The sequence below is a fragment of the Pan troglodytes genome, chromosome 9 (assembly GCF_028858775.2).
Source record: "Pan troglodytes isolate AG18354 chromosome 9, NHGRI_mPanTro3-v2.0_pri, whole genome shotgun sequence".
NCBI lineage: Eukaryota > Metazoa > Chordata > Mammalia > Primates > Hominidae > Pan > Pan troglodytes.
In genome coordinates this window covers 21,652,909-21,675,760 of record NC_072407.2, presented here as the reverse complement: position 1 = coordinate 21,675,760, position 22,852 = coordinate 21,652,909, and the positions used below count along the sequence as shown (strand labels likewise).

At 53.5% G+C, this 22,852-nt stretch overlaps 1 protein-coding gene across 1 annotated transcript in view; it reads right to left on the bottom strand.

The window, feature by feature from the left end:
- OTOG (otogelin) overlaps positions 1-22,852 on the bottom strand; it is a 101,188-nt gene that overhangs the window by 32,220 nt on the left and 46,116 nt on the right. Inside the window, exons 25-38 of the mRNA XM_016920523.4 lie at positions 22,377-22,511; positions 21,948-22,094; positions 21,538-21,657; positions 19,548-19,664; positions 18,698-18,854; positions 16,012-16,038; positions 13,326-13,493; positions 9,561-9,839; positions 7,299-7,416; positions 6,503-6,582; positions 4,285-6,053; positions 3,366-3,534; positions 2,931-3,076; positions 2,028-2,117 (exon numbers count right to left, since the gene is read on the bottom strand). Coding sequence (XP_016776012.4) covers positions 2,028-2,117; positions 2,931-3,076; positions 3,366-3,534; positions 4,285-6,053; positions 6,503-6,582; positions 7,299-7,416; positions 9,561-9,839; positions 13,326-13,493; positions 16,012-16,038; positions 18,698-18,854; positions 19,548-19,664; positions 21,538-21,657; positions 21,948-22,094; positions 22,377-22,511 — 3,522 coding nt within the window. The remainder of the gene's footprint in view (positions 1-2,027; positions 2,118-2,930; positions 3,077-3,365; positions 3,535-4,284; positions 6,054-6,502; positions 6,583-7,298; positions 7,417-9,560; positions 9,840-13,325; positions 13,494-16,011; positions 16,039-18,697; positions 18,855-19,547; positions 19,665-21,537; positions 21,658-21,947; positions 22,095-22,376; positions 22,512-22,852) is intronic.

Sequence of the window (22,852 nt, the reverse complement as noted above, 5' to 3'; positions counted from 1 at the left end):
AACTCCTGACCTTGAGATCCGCCCACCTCGGCCTCCCAAACTGCTGAGATTACAGGCATGAGCCACTGTGCCTGGCCAATTGGTTTTTAAATAAAGATTCAAAGACAATTCAGTAGAGACAGAATAGTCTCTTCGAAAAATGGTGCTGGAAAAATTGAGTATTCACATTTGAAAAATGTACCTCAACTCATACTTTGTACCATTTACAAAAATTAACCTAAAATGCAACATACACATAAAAGTAATACCTAAAACTATAAAACTTCTAGAAGAAAACATTAGAGAGATTCTGTGTACCTTTGGGCAAGGTTCATCAAGTACAACACCAGTATCATGATTCATAAAAGAAAAAACTGATAAACTGGACACCATCAAAATAAAAAAACTTCTGTCTTTCGAAAGACACTAGTAGGTGAATGGAAAAACACTCTACAGACTGGAAAATTAGATTTATATGTGATAACGGGCTTGTATCCAAAATACACAGGAGAAGTTCTCAAAACTCAATAGAACAACATGATCTTTAAAATGTGCAAAAGACTTGAACAGATACTTTGCCAAAGAGCATATACCATGGAAAATAAACCCATGGAAAGATGCTCAACATCATCAGTAAGCAGAAAAACGCAAATTGAAACCAAAATGAGGTTCTATTTGACACTTATTAGAATGACTAAACAAACAAACAAACAAACACATGCCACCAAGTGCTGGCAAGGATGCAAAGTTCCTGGAGCTCTCATCCATTGCTGGTGGGAATGCTAAATGCCTGCTCTGGAATACAGTTTGGCAAGTATTGTAAAGCTAAATACATCCTTCCTGTTCAACACGGGAATCTACTCCTGGGGGCTTTATCTACACAAAACCTGTATGTAACTGTTTACAGCCACTTTATTTGTTATTGTACCAAACTGGAAACAACTCAAATATCTTTCAACTGGTTAATGGATAAATAAACTATGGTACATACATAAAATGGAATACTATTCATCAATAAAAAGGATTGAACTACTGATCTGTGCAACAATGTGGATGAATGTCACCATATACTCTGATCAATTTATATGACATTCTGGAAAAGGCATAACTATAGGGGCAGCGGACAATGGTTATCAGCAGGTGGGGGGAGGGGTTGACAATAAAGAGGCAGGAGGTAGTGTTTGGGATGATAAAACTGTTCTATATCCTGGTTGGAGGTGGTAGTTACATGACTGTGGGTGCTTGTTGCAACTTGTAGAATTGTATACTAAATACGGTAAATTTTACTGCATGTAGATTATATGTTAATTTTTTAATGGAAAAATTTTATAAACTAAGAAATGAAACTCAGGGAGTTTTCTGTTCAAGCCTCCATCCCATAGGAAACCTACTGTCCGAAACCCCGCTCCTAAGAGCACCACAAATGTGCCGCACCCTGTGTTCAAGGGCAGATTCCAAAAGGAAGGCTGCAGATCAAGGCTCAGGAATTGGGGGCAGACTCACAACTTTGGGACCCGAGGAGGAGACAGATCAGTACCCTTTGCCCACCTGTTGGGAGGAGCAAAGGTGGGCCCTCTGGAGAGGATGCCCATATGGGGGTGGGCTGTTGTTGGATTCCCCGGCCTCCTTGACAGAGGTGAACTTAGTGAAGCCAGTGAAGCTTAAATTCACGGCTCCTCACTTCCTGGTAGGGGTCCTGGTAGTAATGTGCTCATGTGGTCATAGGTTTTTGTGAAAATTGCAAAAGTGAGATATTTTAGCCATAAATATTTAAACCCACTGTCTCTTGCCTTTCCGACTTTTTCTCTGTCACAACAATATCCCATCCCTCCTGGTATACTTCCCCCCCTGACATTGGTGTGGCCACAAGCATTCTAATTATAATCACTTCCAAATATACCTAATTTTGCATTATTTTCTTAAAAAAGGTCCCCTCCCCACCCCTGCCCTGAATCATGATTCAGCCTCACAGCCCCTCCACCCCTGGATGCCCTGTCCCTCAGCTGACTGTGGCCCTGCCCTGGAGGATGGCTGTTTGATGCACTCACCTTTCGGTTGAAGCGATCAATAGTGACCTGATGGGCCAAGTGAGTCATGTTCAACATCACCAGACAGAATGGGGGCCAGTTCAGGTGCCCCTGCAGAGAGAACCCAGCCCTCATCAACCTGGAGCCCTGTCCTCTGTCCCCCTCCAAGTGAGTGGGCACAGCAAATGTGAGTACAGTCTCCCCTGACTACCCCCTGCACTATGCCAGGGGCTCCCATCAGGCTGGGCAGATGGTGCCCAGGATTGCATGGAACCGTTGCGGCTCCATCTGACCTCATGCAAGCCCAGACCAAAACAGAAAAAAAGGAAGGAAGGAAGGAAGGAAGGAAGGAAGGAAGGAAGGAAGGAAGGAAGGAAGGAAGGAAGGAAGGGTAGGGCAGAGAGGGAGGGAAAGAAGAGAGAAGAAATAAGGAGAAAGACAGACAGACAGAAAGAGAGAGCGAGAGAGAAAGAAAGAAAGAAAGAAAGAAAGAAAGAAAGAAAGAAAGAAAGAAAGAAAAGGGAGAAGAGAAGAGAAAGAAGCTACCACTTTCCACCTGACTTATGGGGACATCCTAGTAGGAGATTCCCTGCAGCCAGCACCCATGACCTCGGGCCACACCATTGCAGTGACATCCCAGCTCCTCTGCACTTCTGTGCCATCCCTCCTACATGGCAGGAAGCTGGCACAAGCTGGGAATGGGACAGGCTGGGGCCAGGAGGTGGCACACTCCACTCAATTCTTTCCCCAGCCTCCCAGGGAGCCGTCACCTGGGAGGCCCTGCCCATTCCTGGAGACAGAGGGAGCTCAGGGGGGCTTCCACATCTGTCTTTGCCTCTGGTACCCTGGCTCACTGCTCTGTCTCCCCTTTTATCCTAGTCCCGTTCCTAGTCCCCAGCAGGGAGGGAGGTATGGGGCAGGCACCAGGTTGGCACTTTTGCAGTCCAGTACATGGACGGTGACCATTTCATCTGGGCTCTGGCTGAGGATGTAGATGGCCTCCTTGAACAGAGCTACGTGGCTCCCATCGAAGGTCACGAAGCTCAAGTCAGGGAAGATTGAGCACCGGCCTGGGGGAGGGGCAGGGCACAAGAAGAATAGGTGGATGCCTCCAAGACCAAGGCCGCCTAGGAAGATGGGGCAGGTTCCTGGCCCTCTTCCTGGATGGATGCAGAGGCCTGGGGTCTGGAGGGTGGCTCAGACCAGGCATCACACAGATCAGAGGTCACAAGCGTAGGAAATCTGCCAGGTCGGGGTCCCACAGGAGGGGAGTCTGGGACACACAGATCAGGGATGGCGGTCATGCTGGGGTAAGGATACAGGGAGGATGCAGGAGGCTCCGCTGATCCCATGACTCACAGGCACACTCCCAGAGTGGGCAGCAGCGGTCCCCACCCACCCGCACGGCGAGGCCCAGGATCCCACAGCGAGGGGGAGCAGCACCCTGGGGACAGTGCTGGGACTGATTCACGCGAATCAGCTGGCCCTCCAGGCAGATGTGGCGGACGCAGTCCTGCTCGGCGATTGGCTGGGTACAGAGTGGAGGAAGTGTGAGTGCCTATCAAGGAGCTACAGCCCACCCTGCAAGCTGTGATGGCACCAGATCCTTCCCACATGTAGGTCCTAGCGGGGCAGGGGACCTTCTAGGGAAAGAGGCCCTCACCCCCCACTCTCCACAAGCCATCTGGGGCCTGGCGCTGCACTTAGTGTGAGCTCGGGGGTCAGGGACCGATTCCCTGAGACCTCTGCAGATCTGCCTGGCCTGCGCTGAGAGGTCTGGGTACACAGGCATGTATACACACTAGCTCACACTCACAGAAACCCTAGCATACTTGCACAAGCCTATACTCACAAACACACACACACACACAGTTTCTCACAAAGGCACAAAGATGCACATGAGGATGTCTCAAACACCATTCCTCACACACACAAGAGCACATGCAGATACAGGAGCGCTCATATTGTCTCACACATGTGAACACAAACACACACAGCAGTCTCACACAGGCACACACTCACAAAGGCACACACCAGCACACACACATTGTCACCTGGGCATCACACTAGGCCATCCAATCAGCCCCCCAGGGCCTAGATGGGCCAGGCGGAACCCTGCTATGGCATCAGGGGCCAATAGGAGACTGGAGAATTTTTCAGGGACCAGGAGCATGGGGCAGGTATGAGGATAGCGACTAAAACTCCATCTAGCAGGGAAGAGGAAGGGATGAAGGGAGGGGTCACATACAGGTGGCCAGAACCCTGGCAAATCACTCACAACACAGGTGGTGGATGTATTGGCCTCAGTGGTAGTTGCCAAAGCCTCCGCCAAACCCTCTACGATGCTCAGGGCTGGGGCTGAGTGCCCAGATGGTTCTGTGGTGGCCTCGTCCACCGGCTCTGCTGCCAGGTGAGGCCCTGCCGAGGTTCCATGGGCCTCAGCCAGCTGAGGCAACAGAACCAGCATGCTGTCTTGGGGGGCCGTCCTGGCTGAGACACGGCTCAGGGGATAGGATGTGGGCACTGGCAGAGCTGTGCCTGCCTGGGCTCCCTCGGGCTCAGCCACCAAGGGCGTGAGAGGGTGGCTCGTAGCAGGCATGAGCTCTGTGGGCCCACCCTCTGCAGAACCATACATGGAAGTGGGCAGAGACACTTGCTTGGGTAGGATGGCCACCTTCCCTGTGGTGCTCTTTCGTGGGACAACAGATACCATGGAGGCTGTGCCCTCAGCCACAGGCAGGACTCCAGAGGTTGGCAATGTGGCTCCCAGCAGCAGGCCTGGAGCTGTGCCTGCTGCTGGGGGTGCTATGTGAGCGGGTGGGTGAGCCTGGGTCATTGCTGCTGGAGTGAAAGGCAGTACTGGGCTAAGTGTCTGAGCAGGCAGAGTCGTGGCCTGTGGCTGGAGTGGAGTGGTGATGACAGAGGCTTTGGGGCCGGGTGTGGCCACTGGGGCAGATGTGCCCACCTTGGCCAGGGGCAGGCTGGTGTCGGGAGGCAGGCCAGAGAGGAGCTGGGAGGGACGAGTTGACTCAAGGGACATGAAGGGTGTGGCTGCCAGCCCGTGAGTGGCTGTCGACAGGCTGGCGGCAGCTGGGGTCTCTGGGGGCAGAGCTGGAGACCTGGTGGCCATGGTGGTATGCTGGGCTGGGCGGGGTGGTGCAGTGGGGAGTGGGTGTGGCTGTGGGGAGGCAGGCGAGCCCATGGGCTGGCTGTGCCCGGCTTCGCCCTTCTCTGTGGATAGCACTATCTCCAAGCTCCTGGTTGCAAGGGGACTGACAGGAACCTGTTCTGCTGCTGTTCTAGCCACAGTTAGAGGGGTGCTGGGACTTGAAGCACTCTGGGCCTGGGTGGGCTGGGGGACCCCTGTCCTGCTTATGACCTTAGTTACTGCAGGTGTCAGCACAGCCTTGTGGGATCCCAAGGAGGTGGGGGACCTGGAGATGGCTCCAGGGGAAGCCACAGGTCTGGAGGAGGGACTTGCTGTCAAGGAGGGCTGTAGGGGTGTCGTCCTAACAGGCAAGGAGCCATGGCCTCGGACTGTCACAGCCTTGGTCATGAGCGGGAAGCGAGGGGCAGGGGGTGACCGGGAGGAGACTGTGATGTTGGGGCTTCCTGCAAAGATCACAGTCACCCTTGTTGTCTCCATGGCACCTGACACCATGCCAGGTGTGGGTGTCTGCAGTGCAACAGGGAGGGATGAGGACTCTGGTGTATGGGGGATGGCCAGGAGACTGGCAGTCACTCCCTTGCTGGCTGGGGCCTCTGTGGGGCCAGCGGGGAGTTGAGATGCAGTGAGCTCCAGTGGCTGCTGCAGGGTGGTCTGGGTGGGGCCTGGAGACACCACTGGCTCCTCAGTGGCTGTCATTGGTGGGTTCAGGGCTGTGGTGAGTGGGGCAGCTGGGGTGAGGGCTGGCCTGTGGGTGGGGATCCTGGGGCTTTCCTGTGACAGCTGTGGCTCCTCATCACTGGGAGTGGGCAACCCTTGACTGGGAGGGAGGGTCTCATTGCCAAGGGCCTCTGTGGGAACCCAAACTGCTGGCTCCACACCTGCGGAGACAAGAGAAGAGGTTCAGAAGGCGGGGTGACTGCTGCCCCTGGGGGTCATTGCTGGGCAGGGCTGTGGTGTGAGGCTTGAGGACTGGCACTCTCGGTGATGGGGTGAGGGCAGCTTCTGATGGCCAGAAGAAGTCAGCAGGTCTGGACTCTGCCCCAGACGTCAGACCCTGACCCCAGAACCAAGAGACCTCAGGTCTAAGTCTGGCTGCACCACCTTCTCACCATGTGACCCCACTCTGGGCCTCATATCTCCTCTCTGTGAAATGGGGCGAATAGACCGGATGAGGCCTCTGCGTCCCCTGTGCCTGTGCCTCTTTCCAAAGGTCCCTGTGCTGATCTTGCTTCTCTGGGACCTGGGAGCTTTGAGGCATGACTGCTCAGTGAGACCCTAGGGACTTAGAGGAAATCTGAGGGAAGGATGAGAAGTCTGGGCCACTTACAGTCCTCCAAGTAGACACATCTCTGTGTGACTTCATCCAGGACCTGGGGGGTGGGGCACACAGGGACACAGCCTTCTACCCTGAGGACAGAGCAGGGAGCAGTTTAAAGGCCTGAAATACAGGCAGGGCCATCTCTTTTTCTCTCGATTGAGCACAGGCCTTATCCTTTCTTATGACACATGTGCGTGCACACATGTGCTTATTACGTGTACACACACATGACCCTCCATAGAGATGCTGTCACATATGTACAGGAGCACACACACCCAATGTGTATGTGGCACACTCCTGCACACTTCTACCCCTCAGACCGAGAGGGAAACACACACACAAGCAAGGTACACTTCTGCACACACTCATGTACATGTTCACCTGTGTCTCTGCCTGGGCACATTCTCACATGGCCTCACGTACCCCCTCCAACCCTGCAGGACTCCAAAATTTTTACATATACATGCAAACACATCCACAGAGACTCCCACAAACATCAGTGAATACACCCTCACACATGCACACAGCTGCACACAACACCTGCATACATGCAGCTGTGTACAACGAATGCACAGTTGTAGTAGTACACACACAAACACACGCAAGGCTCTGCTGCATGCACTTCATGCACAAATAGATACTCACATATGCTGACATATGTGCATATACGGAAAGACACAGTTACCGTGGTACACACATCCCCATACACTCAACATATGAAACACTCATACACAAGTGCATGTGAGTGCACACACACACTAGTGCACACACTTTGGCTCCATGCCCACAGCCCCTGGCATCTCACCTGGGTACGTCCCGGCAGCTGGCTGCCTGTGGGTCCCGGCAGGTTTGGAAGCAGGGGCTGGCACAGGCATCGTAGCGCCACTCGCAGATGGGGTAGGCAGCCCCCGAGGGCTTGGCATCTAGAAAGTGAGATGGGGCAGCAACTGTGGGTCAGGTGAAGACACAGAGGGAGTCCCAGAGCTCAGCCCTGCCCCCCATCCTGTGGAGGGGACAAATGGACCCATGCAGGGAAAGCAAATGGGGAAAAAACCACGCTAAGGAGAAACTGCGTTCATGGTGGTTGGGGTGAGTGCCTGGGGGATCCTGGGGACGGGGCTCTGGGAGCTGAATGCAGGACTGAGGACAGGGAAGGACTGAGGACAGGGAAGCTCTGGCCCCGGCAGTTGGAGTGAGGCTTCGAAGGGTGACCGAAGAAGAGGCCTGGACCCCTGATCTCTCCCTTGGGATGCCCTGCCACCCACCCTGCCCGTCTGGGACCCTGGTGCTCAGGCTTGCCCTGCATCCCAGGACACAGTAACCTCCTCCTTGCCTTGTCTCTAGCAGGGCTATTGCAGAACTCCATGGAGGCGAGAGGCTCTCCTTTGCGGGGTGAGGGGAGGCACTGGGGGATCCCTTCCCCTCTAGCCCAAAGCGTTCCTGGGCACCTAGCCCCAGAGAGCTTGCAAGGGAGGTGTTATTCCCCAGACTCAGCCCTCTCTGTTCCCAGAGGGCCCCTGAAGGGCCTGAGAGTGCAGGTCGTGTGAGCACCACCCTCACTGCCCTGGCGGCTGGGCTAACTCTTAAACAGCACTGGGCGCTACCCAAAATATCTCACACGGATTTACTCATTCAACCTCATCATCGTCCTAGGAAGTAGGCGCTATTATTGCCCCCACTTTAGAGAAGAGGAAACCCAGGCACAGATGATGCTGAGAAAGTGAAAGGTTTTCAGAGGAGATGTTCTCAAAAGAGGCCCTTTGGCTAGCACCTTGACAAATGAGGGAAAAGTCTGCAGCCTATGGGGGGCTTGGAGGCAGACAAGTAGACCCCAGGCTACCTCGGCACAAGTGACCAGTTTCTGAACACACAGCCTGAACAGGGAGGAGTGGGTAGGCTCCGAAGCAGGCTCCAGGGAGCAGCCCCCACCGGCAGCTCCTCCAGACGCCCTAACCTGAACACTGCTGCCAGCTGTAAAGAAACCTGCTTTTCCAAAAGTCTAACTTACATTTAGGGAGCACCTACTATGTGCCAGCACAGGGCAAAGCCCGCGAGACACAGCCAGTCCTCACAGCCCACTTCCGAGACAAATATCCCCATTCCACAGGTGAAGAAACCAAGTCAAGGAGATGAGGGTTGTCCTCCAAGGGTCTAGGACCAGGGTCAGGATTTGAACTCAAGGCTGTCCAGCTTCAAAGCCTGGGCTCATGCCACTCTGCCCCAGTGTCTTCCGGAGAGGGACCCAAATACTCCCATCATGAACAAGTCTTGTCATCATGGCCAGTGATAAATCTGTCCCATGTCAAGTTTAAGGGCAGACTCGATAACTGACCGCTGAAGGGAAGAATGAGCTCACCCAGCCCTGGCTTGGGTGGGGTGGGTGATGAAATAAGGAGGCTGGCTGAAGACACATTTACTTATGTGTACATGCAAATGGATCCACCCACAGACACAGGTACCCCCAAGCCCCAAGCAACACAGAGAAAACAGTGAAGGAATTATGATCGCCTTCTCCAGGGTTTAGGCAGAGAACAATATTTTGGGGACAGACACACCTGGCAGGGCAGACCCTGGACCCCCTTGGCGTTGGTGGAAGGTCGGGGAGTTGCCCCATCCCTGTCCAGGTGCTTGGGCCTTCCATTGAGAGACGAGATTGCTGGCCCCCAGACCTATCCCCCTTGTGCAGTCCTTGAACTCATGGGGCAGACATGTGACCTCATCAGCAAGAAAACTGAGCCAGCGGCTACGCATGCTGCAGCCAGGATCACACCTCCCCTCACTTCCACAAAGGCTGCTATATTTTTAGACAGTGTAATTGGCCTGTGGCAGAAGGCAGGACCCAGGAAATTGGCTGGACCCCAAGCACACTGTCCGTGGCTCCCTAAGCTGTCAACATGGAGGTTGGGCCACCTCTCATCTCAGGGTGGCACCCATGTGGCCCCCTGTGCCAGGAGAAGGAGGATTCTGCCTCTTAGGGGTAATTGGAAGGGTGAAGTGGGGACAGGGTGGGAAGAGCAGTGGACTGAGAGGGCCAAAGGGCCGAGGGCAATGGCAGGGGGTCGCCTACCCAGAAGACGGAAGAGTGTGCCCCGGCGGAACACCTCTGTGTGTTCGTACAGCCGCAGGGCCAGCACCGGGCCCAACGCATAGAGGAAGGAGCTGGGCTTGGCCAGGGACTCCAGGGCCACCAGGCCTGCCTGCCGTGTGTCCCGGTGCAGCAAGAAGGAGGCATGCTGTTGGAAGGTGTCATGGCCCTGCCACTTAGCCAGCTCCAGAGACCCGTTGGCTGTGACGTGAAGGAAGAAGTTGGGTCTGTCTGCTGCCTCCAGGGACACCACATCTGGGTCTGCAGAGAACCACATGGGGAGGGTCAGTACAGGCAGAGGTCCAGACTGGTGGGCTGCGGGAACAGCATCCTGGCACACATCTGCTCTCTCAGCGACTCTGGATGGCAGCACGCCTGCAGACCAGCAGGCCCTGCCCCCTACACCAGCCCCCAGACCACCTACTCTGCCTGCCAGCTGCCCCTCACACCATCTCTGCCTGAGGGCGAGCGGAGGCTTAGAGACCCCCCAGCTGCTGAGCCTCGGGAAGGTAACTGAACTATCTCCTTCCCTCCCCTTTGCACCCCTCTTTCCATTCTTCCCTCCTTCTGCAAACATGTTTGAGTGCCCTCAATGTACCAGGCACTATTCTAGATACCCAGGATCCATCAGTGAATACAATAGAGGCAACTGCCCTGATAGGGTTGCATTGCATTAGACATGTGGGGCATGCTGAAGGTTGGTGATTTGCCAGGCTATAGGGTCCCCAGCTTGGTCCTGCTCCTCACAGAATCCCACAGGGCCAGCATTGGCAGCCCTTCATCCAACTCATAGATAGGGAGAGGGTCCCAGAGAGAGAGAGAAAGGAGCTTGCCCAGAGACCCAAAGCTTGTCTCTGTCCTCTCATTCTGGTCTCCATAACTGCCCAGTTCTAGGGCATGGGAGCTGTATGCCTAGTGGGCAGTTTCCCCTGCCCAGGGCCTTATGGGTCTCCTCAAGTCCCAAATCCACAAGCAGGCACAGGGAGTGAGCAGGGGCGGGAATCCCAGCTCACCACCCTGGCTGTGATGTGGGCAAGCACATTCATGCCTGGGCTGTTGGAGGGATCATCAACGAGGTGTGTGTGAAGCGCCTGGCACAGCCTGGTGCTGGGTGGGTGCATCTTCAGCCCCTTCCATGTGTCCCCTGTGTCCCCAGGAGGGACGATAGTGTCACTGTCACACCTCCCTGGGAAGCTGCGAGAATATGGCAGGTAACGGAGACTGGCTTCATTATTCATGTTAATAATCACAGCTGCTGTTTACACATGACTCACTACGTGCCAGGCACTGTGCTAAGCAAGCTGGTTACCTGCAGGTTTTGAAATTCCTACGAGAACCCTGTGAAGTGAAAAATATCTTCATTCAGCAGCAAATATTTACTGAGTGCCTGCTGTGGGCCAGGCCCTGTTCTAGGCACTGAGGCCAAAATAGGGAGCAAAATGATGAAAATTCTTGCCCTCATGGAGCTCACCATCCTGGGGGCTGTGGGGTGGAGAGAGAATAAATTTCTATGAGAGGTTAAAAGGTGGTGATATTACAATTCCCATTTTACAGAGGAGGGAAGAGAGGCCCAGGGTCAAACTGACGGCAGATGAGGGAGGCAGGGCTGGATGCAGGCAGGCTGAGACCAGAGCCCAGCTATCTTCATCACCACATGGCTAGCTCCACCCATGGGATGCAGGCGTGGGCATGGGCAGCCCAGCATGGTAGGGCACTGAGTCCCAGCCCCAGCCCGCTCCACCGGATGCGTGACCTCAGGCAAGTCACTTCTCCTCCCTGGGCCTTGGCTTCCTCCTTCAAGAAGGCGGGGTTGGCCCGGATCAAGGCTTCTCCACTGTTTTCCCTGCAGTCCTCCTAACAGGGCAGAGACCTTGAGATGCAGAGTCCGGGGCTGTACTGTAAATATTCGAGTGACTTCGCCTGCCATCCTCTGTATTTCTTGTTTAATGCCTCGGTTTGGAAGGCAGCATGGCAGAGGAGTTTGAATGAAAGACTCTGGAGCCAAACGGCTGGCGCCTGTCACTAACAAGCACTGCAACCTTGGGTAAATCACCTAATCTCTCTGGGCCTCAGTTCCCTCATCTGTAGATTGGGAAAATAATAGTCCCTACCTCCTAAGATTGTCATGAGGATTAAATGAGTTGCTATACATGAAGCGCTTAGAACAGTGCCGGCACATGAGAAGTCCTACAGAAGGGCAACCTATGATTATTAATAAATAAGTAACCTCCCCACCACAAAAATCTTCAGGTAACACTAGCACCCCGGTGACCTGTGTCAGGCTGTGGTGGTGACTCCCCAGAGCGGGAAGCCTGGGCCTCAGTAACTGCTGAGTCCTCCCCTCTGTGATGTTTCCTGCTCTCCACTTCTTCGCATAACCATCTTTCCCATCCTTTAAGGCCCAACTCGAGGGACACCTCCTCCATGCAGCCACCCTAGGTCCCACCTGGAAGGCACCTTTCCTTGGCTGCCCAGGACCCTGGGCACAGCCCAGGAGAAGCAGTATGGGAAGGGAGAGGGAGGAGCTTGGGTCCCCACTGGGCCCATGAGACCCAGGCCTGACTCTGAGACGGAGCCTGGACTGGAGCCCCTCTGGGATCCTGCCCCCAGTGACGTTCTCTAAGGCCAGGTGACTCCGGGGTTCTGCTTAGCATGCCCATAAACCTAGTGGAAAGGCAACACCCCCTCTGGACTACACATTACCTACTAGATTAAAATACTGGATGGAGAACAGAAAAGCCTCACTAAGCAGATGGCCTGCCACATCTGGAAGGTGGTGAGATACCCTTCGTCAGGCAGGAATGCACAGATCTGGAGATCAGAAATGTTTAGGGAGGAAGTGCTATCTTTGGGGGTGGTGCTTCTAGCTGTCCTGCGGCCCAGTGCCTGACTCCTCACTCCCAGGCCTCCTTGTGCAACTACGTGATTCTGCCAGGTACCACCTACCTCACCCAGGCTCACACCACCGTGAACATCACCTATAGCTAGGGATGTTGGCCGTGCCTGGGGCTGGGCAGGAGCCAGGACGTCCCTTCCCCTCCACAAAGCCCTTCCATGGCTCCCCATTGCCCTCAGGATAAAGTCCCAAATCCTGAGCTTAGCTTACTAAGTAAGAAAGAAGTTTCCCTTCCTGACTCCTTCTTACTCTCATGGGAACATCCTCTATTTTAACAAGCCTCTCCTGACTCTAAGACTGAGTTGGGGGCCCCCTCCCCAGTGTTCTGCCTTTGGGCACGTCTGTCTCCTCGATGGGACTGTGGGCTTCTGATGGGCAGGGACCTTGTCTCTTGTATCCCTGATTTCCCAGTACCTGGCTCTGTGCTTGGCATGGGATTAGGGCTCAGTGAAAGGGTGGGAGGCAAGAAGAGAGGTAGAGGGAGAAAGGGAAGAGAGGAGGGAAGAAGGGAGAGAGGGAGGGAGGGTGAGATAGGAAGAGAGGAAGGAGGAGGAGGAGCATGAGGAGGGAGAGCTGCCACTTGGCTTTTCTGGAACACAGCTATTGCATACAGCAAGGTACAGAGGCACACCTGGGCCTTGGCTGCCCTGGCGGTTAGGGGAGCAGATGGAGAGCATCTCTGCAGAGGAGAAGAAGCTGACCCAGAAGCACCATCTCAACTGGGAGAGGGGCACTTGTCGGAGCCCCCATTTCTCCGGCCACTACAGATTCTTAGGGCCTCAGCACCCTCCCCTCCTCCAGCACCCTCCTGCCTCCCAGAAGAGCTGGAGTGGGACTGGGATGGGCCTTACCATGGGCCTTGGCCTTGTACAGAGCAGCTGTCAGCAGGAAGCTCACAATGTCTGCTGGCGCCACATCCTCTGTCCTCACTAGGACTATGTCATCGCCCACCGCCTTCATGCCCACCAGAGCACCACCAGCTGCCAAGCTGGATAGCTGATAGGGGCCCTTACCTAGCACTGGAGAGAAGAGGCCCCATCAGCAACCTGGCCCCATGGCCTGCGCACCTCCCATACCTCCTGCCCCACCCCTTGGCAGCAGTGGGGTGGGAGGGCAAGCTACCAAGGAGGAACTCTTGATGGTGTCCTTCATCCCAGATCTCAGGGACCTTGATGACCCCGAGAAGGAAGGGACAGGATTCCCAGGCTGCCAGCCCCTGAAAGGAACAGACCCACTGCACAGTGCCTGCGTCACTTCACAGGGAGCCAAGGAAGAAGGCCACCCACAGGGAGCACCTGGGCCCCCCAGTTTCTCTCCACAGCCTTCCCACTGCCTGAAACTTCACCATTACAGCCACTGCTCTATTCAAGGTCCCCTCTGGAAGAAGACGTCAGATCCGGTTTCTGCCCACTCCAGGCCTGAGAGACGATAAACCTGCTAGTGTTTATCTAATTATTTCAAACACATGTCACTGTTGAGTCTTTAGAATTCCTGTGGTTGTCAGTATAGGTTGGCACAGAGCATGGGCTTCCTGGACAATCACGTTGTAAGGATCTTCCTGCCTCTGCTGTGCCCCTGCCCTCCAATGCCTCCTCCCCACGGCTGCTGAGCTGCCCTCCCAGCCACGCCCCCTGGTGGGATGCACCAGTGGCTCCCCATGGCCCTCAGGACAGAATCTAAAGAGCCCAGCTTGAATTCAGAAGCCCTTCAGCCCTCAGCCCCTGCCCACCTCCCCTACTCCCCCCACGCCCTGGCTCCTGCCATGCTGAACTTCTCTTGCTCTTCCTGGAAGGAGCAGTGGTGTTATTTCCCAGCTCACATCTCATCACACCGTTCCACCCACTCAGAGTAGTCCTCCCCGTTTTGTGCCTGGCAAACGCCTACTCAACCTCTGGGGCCCAGCTCAAATGTCACCTCCTTGTGAAGCTCTCCCTGCACCCTCTCCTGCCACATGCAAATGTTGTCCCTCCTCCTCTGTGCCCCACCAGCTCTTGGAGCATGGCACACACCAGTTACAGCTCTTCGGATGAGGATCTGGATGGGAGGCCCACATCTGTCACCCCCCACTAGATGGGAGACAAGCAGTGCTGGCTGTGCTGGCAAATGGCTAACAATGAGATCTCAAACAAAAAAAAAAAAAGTGGTTTGTAGGGCTTGTGGATTTCCATGGCGTAAACACTCCCACCAGGGGTCAACTGGAAACTACCAACCGAATGTGGAGTTAGAAACACAATAGGTGCTAGAGAGGCGGCGTGAGCCTGCTCCGCACACCGCTGTGGCAGGACTCAGGGACCACTGACTTCCCAACACCTGGCGGGCCTGGACCAGAGCAAATGCTAGTAGAACGGAGCAAGGATGGGTGAGTGGGTGGGTGGGTAGGTGGAAGATGCTAGAAACAGCTTGTCCTTTGCCAGTTACTGCCACCCAAAATGCCATGGAAGAGAGAAAACGAAACAGCTCCATCTTGCTGAAATGTCTTGCCTGATGTCAGACAGATCCTGTCTGTCCCAGGGACCACAGTTCCCCCATTGCAGGCTCATTCCTTTACCAGTTGAAGGTCTGGGGCTGTCAAGAGCCCCCGGGGACTAGCATTTTGGCAGAACTGCAGTCCTGCGGATGCTCATGCTACACCCTGGTCCGCCCGTCATCTCGCAGGCCCCCAGAGGGTATCCTGTCTCCAGTCTCCCCCTCCCACTTCACCCACCACAGTCAAGCCAAAATCTGATAATGCAGGCAACTGAGGACAAAAACTCTGGGCCTCTGCCCACATAGGCCTGCTCCTGGCAGCACAGTCCCTGGAGGAGGGTCGGGGATTGGAAGTCAAAGGCCAACAGCACTGAGGACCAAATGAGCATCTCACTCTGCCAAGGTCTGACCCTGGCCCAACTGGATGAAGTTCGGTGCTAAAAACTACTCCTGGGCAGCCCTTCTCTACCCCCACCCACCCAATCCCACTGATTAAATTGATGAATTGGCTCTAAACTGGACATTAACCTCCCCTGGGTCTTTGGTTATGACCTGTGTTTTCACCCTCGTTAATCTAAATGCCAGAGCATCTCCCGGAACCCTGAGGCCTTGGCTGAGTTTGAAGATGAATGTGGCAGGCCACATGTTTTGTTCCACCCATAGTCAGAAACGGCAGTTTGTGTCTGCTTTTGCCAAAAGCTAATCTTCGGGGAACCCAAGGTGATGTTCTGTGGGCCTGATGAGCTAGATTATGAAGGCGGAGGAGCTGGTGCATCAGTGAGAATGGGGTTTTTCCTTCCTGGTGGGGCTGCCCTGCCGAGCACAGTCCCCGGGAGCTGGCCTGCCTGGGCCCCGGACAGGGGCTGCAGGAACTGCTGAGGATAGAGGTGCAGGACACCCCTGGGCCCTTCACTGTCAGGGCTCTCTCTCTGCATGATGGGGGCCCTCCCAGTCCGGGTCACGGCTCTTCCAGGGCCAGCAGCGCCTCGGGATGGCTGATGCTGTGTGGCGTCAGGACAGGGCTGGCAGTGCCTGAGCCCCTGAGACTCTGCGTGGGGAGGAGGGGCTTACCTTTGTTAAAGAAGTCACAGTCATACGCTGAAAGAGAGAGAACAGGAACTTCCTGAGAGCCAGCCCAGAGCCTGGAACAGACAGACAGAGCCAAGGCTCCCAGCAGCCCAGCCTCCCTTCTTCCCCAAGTGCTGGGCCTGGCCTGCCTCCCACATGTCAAGATTTGGGAATGGTCATGGATGCAGATGTCTTAAGTGGAGGAAATAGAATGGCTCCTCTCTGGGCCGACAGCACGAGGCTCAAAGACTGGCACACAGTAGGCACCTCAGCGATGTGTCAAGTAAATGAACAAACGAATGAATGTTGAAAAGAAGCGGGTGTATTTTGTGTGGCGCTAAAGAGCAGGATTAGAACCAAGGGGTGGGAGTTTTAATCAGAAATGTTGCGGAAGGCCCCCAGAGGAATGCAAGCACAAGATGGAGGCTGGTCTTCCAAGAGCCTTCGGTGGGAAGGGGACCGGGAGCCCCCAGCATCCCCGGCTTCTTCAAGCTCCTTGCACTGCAGAGGCGCTTCCACCAGCCGAGCTGTGAGAAGCTCCCGCAAGCGTGAGCTCAGCTTGCCCTCTAGTGGTCATGCCCAGCACCACACCCTGTTCCCCTAGCCCCTCAGCTGCAGATTCTCAGTCCACTGAGGTGTGCCTGGGACCTTGCAGGAGACCCCTAAAGCCAGCAGCAAAGCCATGAGGAGCCAGGCGGATAGACCTGGGGTAAAGCTTAGGAGCAGCATGCTTCACACATAGGCATGGTCTGAAGAGAGCCACCGACACACTGCAGACCCCAGACCACAAGGTCAATGCATCTGGGGTCACCCTCCAGAAAGAACACTAGGAGTCAGGAGACAGGCCCGCCATGTGGCTAGGGGCACGTGCCTGCCTCTCCCTCCATCTGCAGACTCAGAAGGCTGAACCAGAAAATTAGAAAATCTCCAAGTTTCTGGTTTCCAGGGTGTACCCAGTCAAGGGGTGGTAGCCGAGAAGAGTCATTAAAAAGCCATCTCTCTAGAGTCAGACCTGAGTTCAAATCCCACCTCCCTCACTCATCGGCTGTGCATACTGGACCAAGTTACTTAACGTCAGTGAAATTCAGTGCCCTCCTCTAAGGTGGGACCGCTACGTACATCTGCCCCATAGACCTGCCAGGGCCTGGACCAGGGTAAGGCAAAGTGCTCATCTTGGATGTGAAATTTAAGGGGCTACCAAAAATCTCAGTAATCAAGATAAATACTATTTTAATGCAATATTTTTAAAACATCAAAATTAATGCAAAAATATCCATGATAAATAAAATATTACAATTTAAAAATAAAGACAAGATCATTAAGTCTCCCACTGAGCCAGAGTAGAGACTGAGACAAAAGGAAACATTAATACTATTGATCCTTTGATAGTTTGTTCATCACAGTATTTTTACGGCAATTTTTATTTTACAGAAATATTATATTGAAACATTATTTCTCTTGATTACTGCATTTTTGGTGCCCCCTGAAACTTTGTACCCCAGGTAAGCACCTCAATCACCTCCCCCTAGTCTTGCATATTAAATGAAGTAATGCACATAGGCACAAGGCCTGGCACACAGTGGACCCTCAGCAAGTGTCCTTCTGCTCCACCTTCTTCCTTTGGCATCTTGCCTGCAGGCCTCAGGGCTCTGGACATGTCAGTACCAGGTGTCCATGAAAAAATGACAACAACCCCCACATTAGCACAGGGCACTGTGCCAAGTGCTGTACATGCAATGCCTTGTTTAAACCTCACAGCACCCTACAAGGTAGAAGCAGTTATCTTCACCCTTCTATTACAGACGAAGAGACTCAGAGTGTGAGGAATATGTCCCAGGCCAACTCAGTGGAGCTTGGGGCCAAACTCAGTTAGTCTGACCCCAGAGCGCAAGGCTGTGTAATGGCCATCGCACCCCAAGGTGAGGTGCTTGCACGAGGAAAATCCTTTGGTGCATGGGAATAAATAAAAAATAATCAATGAAGAATTTAGCCTTCTTTATATTTTCTTTCATCTTTTAAATATTAATTTTTAAATCTGTTTACATATTTTACATGAAGAGTATATCTATGGATGCATATCTATGTACGCATATGTATGTGCACAAAATGATTTTACTTGATAGGGGTGTGCAATGAAAAGCATCTGCAGACCACCATTACTCTGAATAAACTGATCATCTGTGCTGCCTCTGATGGGACCTGCAAACCTCAGCTGACAAAGGACTTCTATATTCATCACGCAGTTTGGTCCTCAGAGTCAACCTGGGGGGCAGGTCTATTCCTGTTTCTCAGACAAGAAAATTGAGCCCCAGAGAGGTTGGGTGAGTTGTTTGAAGTCACATAGCTTGCGAGTGGTAGCTTTGGGTCTAGGCTCCTGACTTCTAACAAAGTGGCTACGAGCTCGGGTTCGCATTGGACTCGCTAGGGATGAACCCTGGCTCCTCCACTAACCTTGAGCATGTTACTTGATCTCTCTCTCTAGGCTGTTTCTTCAACTGTAAAATAGGAAATATATAGCCCTGTTTCAAAGGGTAGTTGTAAGAATTCAATGAATAACACGCCCAAAGCAGTTGGTGCTTGGTACATTCTAAGTACTCAGTAAATGCTAGACAGACTGCCAGTACCCCTAGGGCATGCCCACAGGTGACACTGTACTCTGTCCCCTCAGGTGATTGTCTGGGACACTCACGGCAGAGGCGGGGGGTTCGCCAGTCAACAGCCACCCCATGCTGGCAACACTGGTGGGCATAAGCGGAGACGCTGGCACAGAAGCACTCACAGTCACCACCCCGGCTGCAGCCACATGTGTCTGTCAGGCAGTTTGAGTAAAACCAAGTGACATCAACCTGGAGAAGGTCAGAAGTTAGAGGTCAGAGGACAGATCCCAAATGTCAGATCTGCATCTTTTCAGCTGATGACTACCAGCACCAACATGAAGGGACCACGGGATAGGGTGAGCTATCCTGTCTCATGAGGTGTGAAGGGAGAAGGACAAGGAAGCGAGAACTCCATGGTCCAGGCAGATGTCCACTTTTGAGAACTAAGCTCTCTTCTCTCCTTAGTCTGGGCTGTTTGATCCAGGAGCCAAGAATGGCTGAACAGTAGAGCCTGAACTGCCTAGCCAGGGCCAGAGACAGCCAAGGCCAATCTGACAGCAGCCTTCAAGGCCTGCAGGGTGCCATGCAGTGCTGAGCCCCAGCCTCCTCTGTGTGCACTGAAGCAAAACAGGCAATAGGTGGTGCCTCAGCATGAGGGCTTTGGGTCCACCATTTAGAAGAACTTCATGATAAGGAGGAAGGGCCAGATCAAGATGGGCTTGAAAAGGGCACAAGCTCTGTTTGCCTGGCTGTCTGTGCCTGGTCATCTGGGGAAATAGGACGGACTCATCTGAGCTGGCTGGAGGCAGGGGAATGGCAGAGGCAGATCTTCCCTGGAGATCTGAGCTGTCTCCTCTGAGACATGGGGGAGTCTGAGAGCTGAAGGGATCCCAGGACAGTGGAGGGGGCACTCGGGAGGAGCCGAGGCTGGGGTCCACTCACCACAGGGTGGCAGATCTCAAACACCTCACTGAGCAGGATGCTGCACTCCTTCTTGGCAAATGGTTCTCGGAGAGGATTCAGGACACACATATCCCGAGGATCGAGGGTGTCTGGGCACTGAGGGGCAAAGGCAGGGCTGTTGACCTCCCTACTTGCCAAATACCTGTTGCCTGACATGACAGACAGATTTTAGGGTGGCCGCCATGATCCTTGCCCCCTGATATTCAGGTCCTTGTAAAATCTCCTCCCCTTGAGTGTAGAAGGGACCTATACCTTGCCTCAAACCAACAGAATATGGCCCAGGTGATGGGATGGACGTGTCCATGTGTATGTGATCACACGATTCCCAACATGAGATCCCAGAGCCCATCTTGCTGGAGTCTCTCCCTTGCTGGCTGTGAGGAAGCAAGCAGCCATGCTGGGGGACCCCACATAGATGGAAGTGTCAGTGGTCTCTTGGAGCTGAGGGTGGTCTCTGGCCAAAAGCTGGCCCAAAATATGGAAGCTCCCAGTCCTACAGTTGCAAGGAGCTGAATGTAATCAACAACCATGTGAGCAGATGAGGATGCAGTTCCTTCCCCAGTAGAGCCTCCAGATGAGAGCCCAGCCCTGGCTGACACCTTGATTACAGCCTTGTGAGACACTAAGCAGGGAACCAAGTCAGGCCGTGTCCTGACTCCTGGCCCACAGAAACTGAAATAATACATGTGTGTTGTTTAATGCCACTAAGTCTCATAAAATTTTTACATAGCAGTAGATAACTAATACAGATGTTTCTGATGTCTGCTGAATCTCCTTCCTTAGACTACATTTTCACTGGAGAACCCCATGGTATGCCGAATGGGATTAGCAAGAGAGAAATATGATGTACATGGGGGTGTGGGGAGAACAAGGGTTAGTCACCCACTGAGCTTCTCTAAAATGGGGGTGTGTTAGGGCGCACTTTTCAGAGGCTGTGGGAACCCTTGTCCCACCTCAGGATTTCAGAGGCTGTGGGAACAGCCCTGCCCCAACTGGAGCAGTTGAACTCCAGGCCATGCACGACTGCTTCCCTTACCCCAGTCTACATAGGCTCATCTCCGTGTACTTCCCAGCAGGGCATTAAGATCACTAAGTCCAGGAGAGGCAAATATGTAACACTCATATCACCACTCTCCACTGCTGCTCCTATGGCAGACATAAATAATCGATCACAGTCCTCCTTCCAGCTGAGCTTGACACAGATCTTGGATGTTTCTTAACATAGCTCCCAAGCAGTCTCTTTTGACCAATCAGAGTTGTCACATGAAGTGAAATCTATTCATCAGCCCTCTGTTGGCCCAGTCCCCTCTCTTTGCAGAGGAATGGGACTTACTCAAGGTCACCCAGAAAGTCAATGGATGACCCAAGACAAGAACCCAGGTCTCCTGCTCTCAACTCAGTGCTGTTTCCCCCACAGCTCACAGATTGGCAGCCTCAGTTAGACATCTCGCAGACTGTCCTTTGGGCAGACCCCCTCATTTCTATCTCTGCTAGTGTTGCCCTTCCTCTCAGAGACCTTATCTCTGATATATTCATCTATTTAAGCATGGCCCAGCCTTTAAGTGCCAGCACCACTCTCATCTCCTTCAGGAAGCCTTCCCTGATTGCCTCAACCCACCTCAGTCTCTCTTGGTCTCTTCTCTGTGCCAGACCTAGTGCCAGGCACTGGGAAGCATCATCATGAGTGACCATCTCTCCTGGGACAGACTTTATCACCTTCCCAACCCTCCACCACCCTACCAGGGCTTGGTCCAGGGTAAGGTGGGCAGCTGGATTTGTGAGACAAGACTATGCATGATCTTTGGGCCATAGGACAGAGTCTAGGGCTAGGGATGCAGTCAGAGGCTGAGAGAACATTGCAGGAGAAACCTCACACCAGCATCCCTCTTCCCTGACCTTGGGCCGGGTTCAGTGCTGGCAGCGCCCATCTGAGTGAGGGGCATAAGCCAGCCTGGAAGAGAGGCTTTACCTCAACTGCAGCCCAGCTGCTGCCAAACTCCTGGGGGTTAGTTAGCTCTAGGTTCTCCGGGGTCCTCATCTCATTGATGGTTTTTAAGTCAAAGTTCCCACAGAGGCCCGCCAGCTGGCCCTGAAAGGAGAGAGGACACCATGGTCAGTTGCAGGCCTGCCAGAGGTGAGCCACGGGCAGAGGGGTCACCATGAGCCCAGGAGTCTATCATAGACCTAGAAGCCACTGCTGAGGTCACAGTTTGAAGAGGGATGGAGCAATGTCAGAGGAGAAGGGGCCCAGAGCAGGGTGGAGGAGAGAAGAGAGGCATGCTCTTCTTGGCTCCTCAGGGAGGGTGCAGCTCACCCAAGGACACCCAGGGCTTGGCTTAGCCCCAGGCAGGAGCAGAATGTCACTGCTCATGTAAGTACCTGCCACTGAGGCCCAGCCTGGACGTGCACTGTGGTTCTCTGGTCCCACAAGAGGGTGATGTGCTCCCGTGGGAAATGCACCAGTGTGAAAAATCCCACTCGCCATGTGTGGACCTCCTGCTTGTCATCCAGGAAGCTCTCTGGACTCTAGAGGGACAGAGATGGTCAGTCCTGAGCCCAAGTGCCCCCTAGCGCCCAGGTCAGCTATGCCTGCAGCCAGGCCCTCACCAATGCCTCTGCCTCCCTCATACCCTGACATTGGCCTCTGTGTTCCTGACCCTGGCCAAGAGGAATTCAGTCTGGGCTCCTAACTCAGTGGCTCTCCAAGAGAAACTGCTATGGTAAGGAAGCCAGTCCTCAGCCCTCTTCTGCCCCAACCCTGGTAACCTGTAAATTGTCTACACAACCTTCACAGGCACTGAGCCTTACAGGATTTCCGGAGTCATCATCAAAGACAATGAGTGAGTTCCCAACGTTGATGGAAATAAATTTCCTGCAGATCATGCCAGAGCTGTAGCAGTTCACATTCTCTACAATCACAGAGAAGCTGACATCTGATGTGCTCTGAGGAGAGAATAAGTGAGTCCAATAAAACAAGTGAGAAAGGAGATCCTGCCAAGAGGTACAGAGGTGGAGGAACACGCACTCTGGAGTGGCTTTCAGTCCACTTCTACTTTGTGTTAGCTGAGCTGTGTGACTTTGGGCAACTTCTGTTCTCTGAAGCTGTTCTGGTTTTGGATGCCTAGTGCGGTGTTTAACATGTAGTGACTCCCCAAAATATCTGATGAATGAATGTATTAATAAATATATAATAGGGATGATTGTGTTGATAGGGTATGGGGAAGAGGCACTGTCTCACATACATCCTTGATGCTAGTGTAAGCTTTTTGAAGGGGAATTTGCTG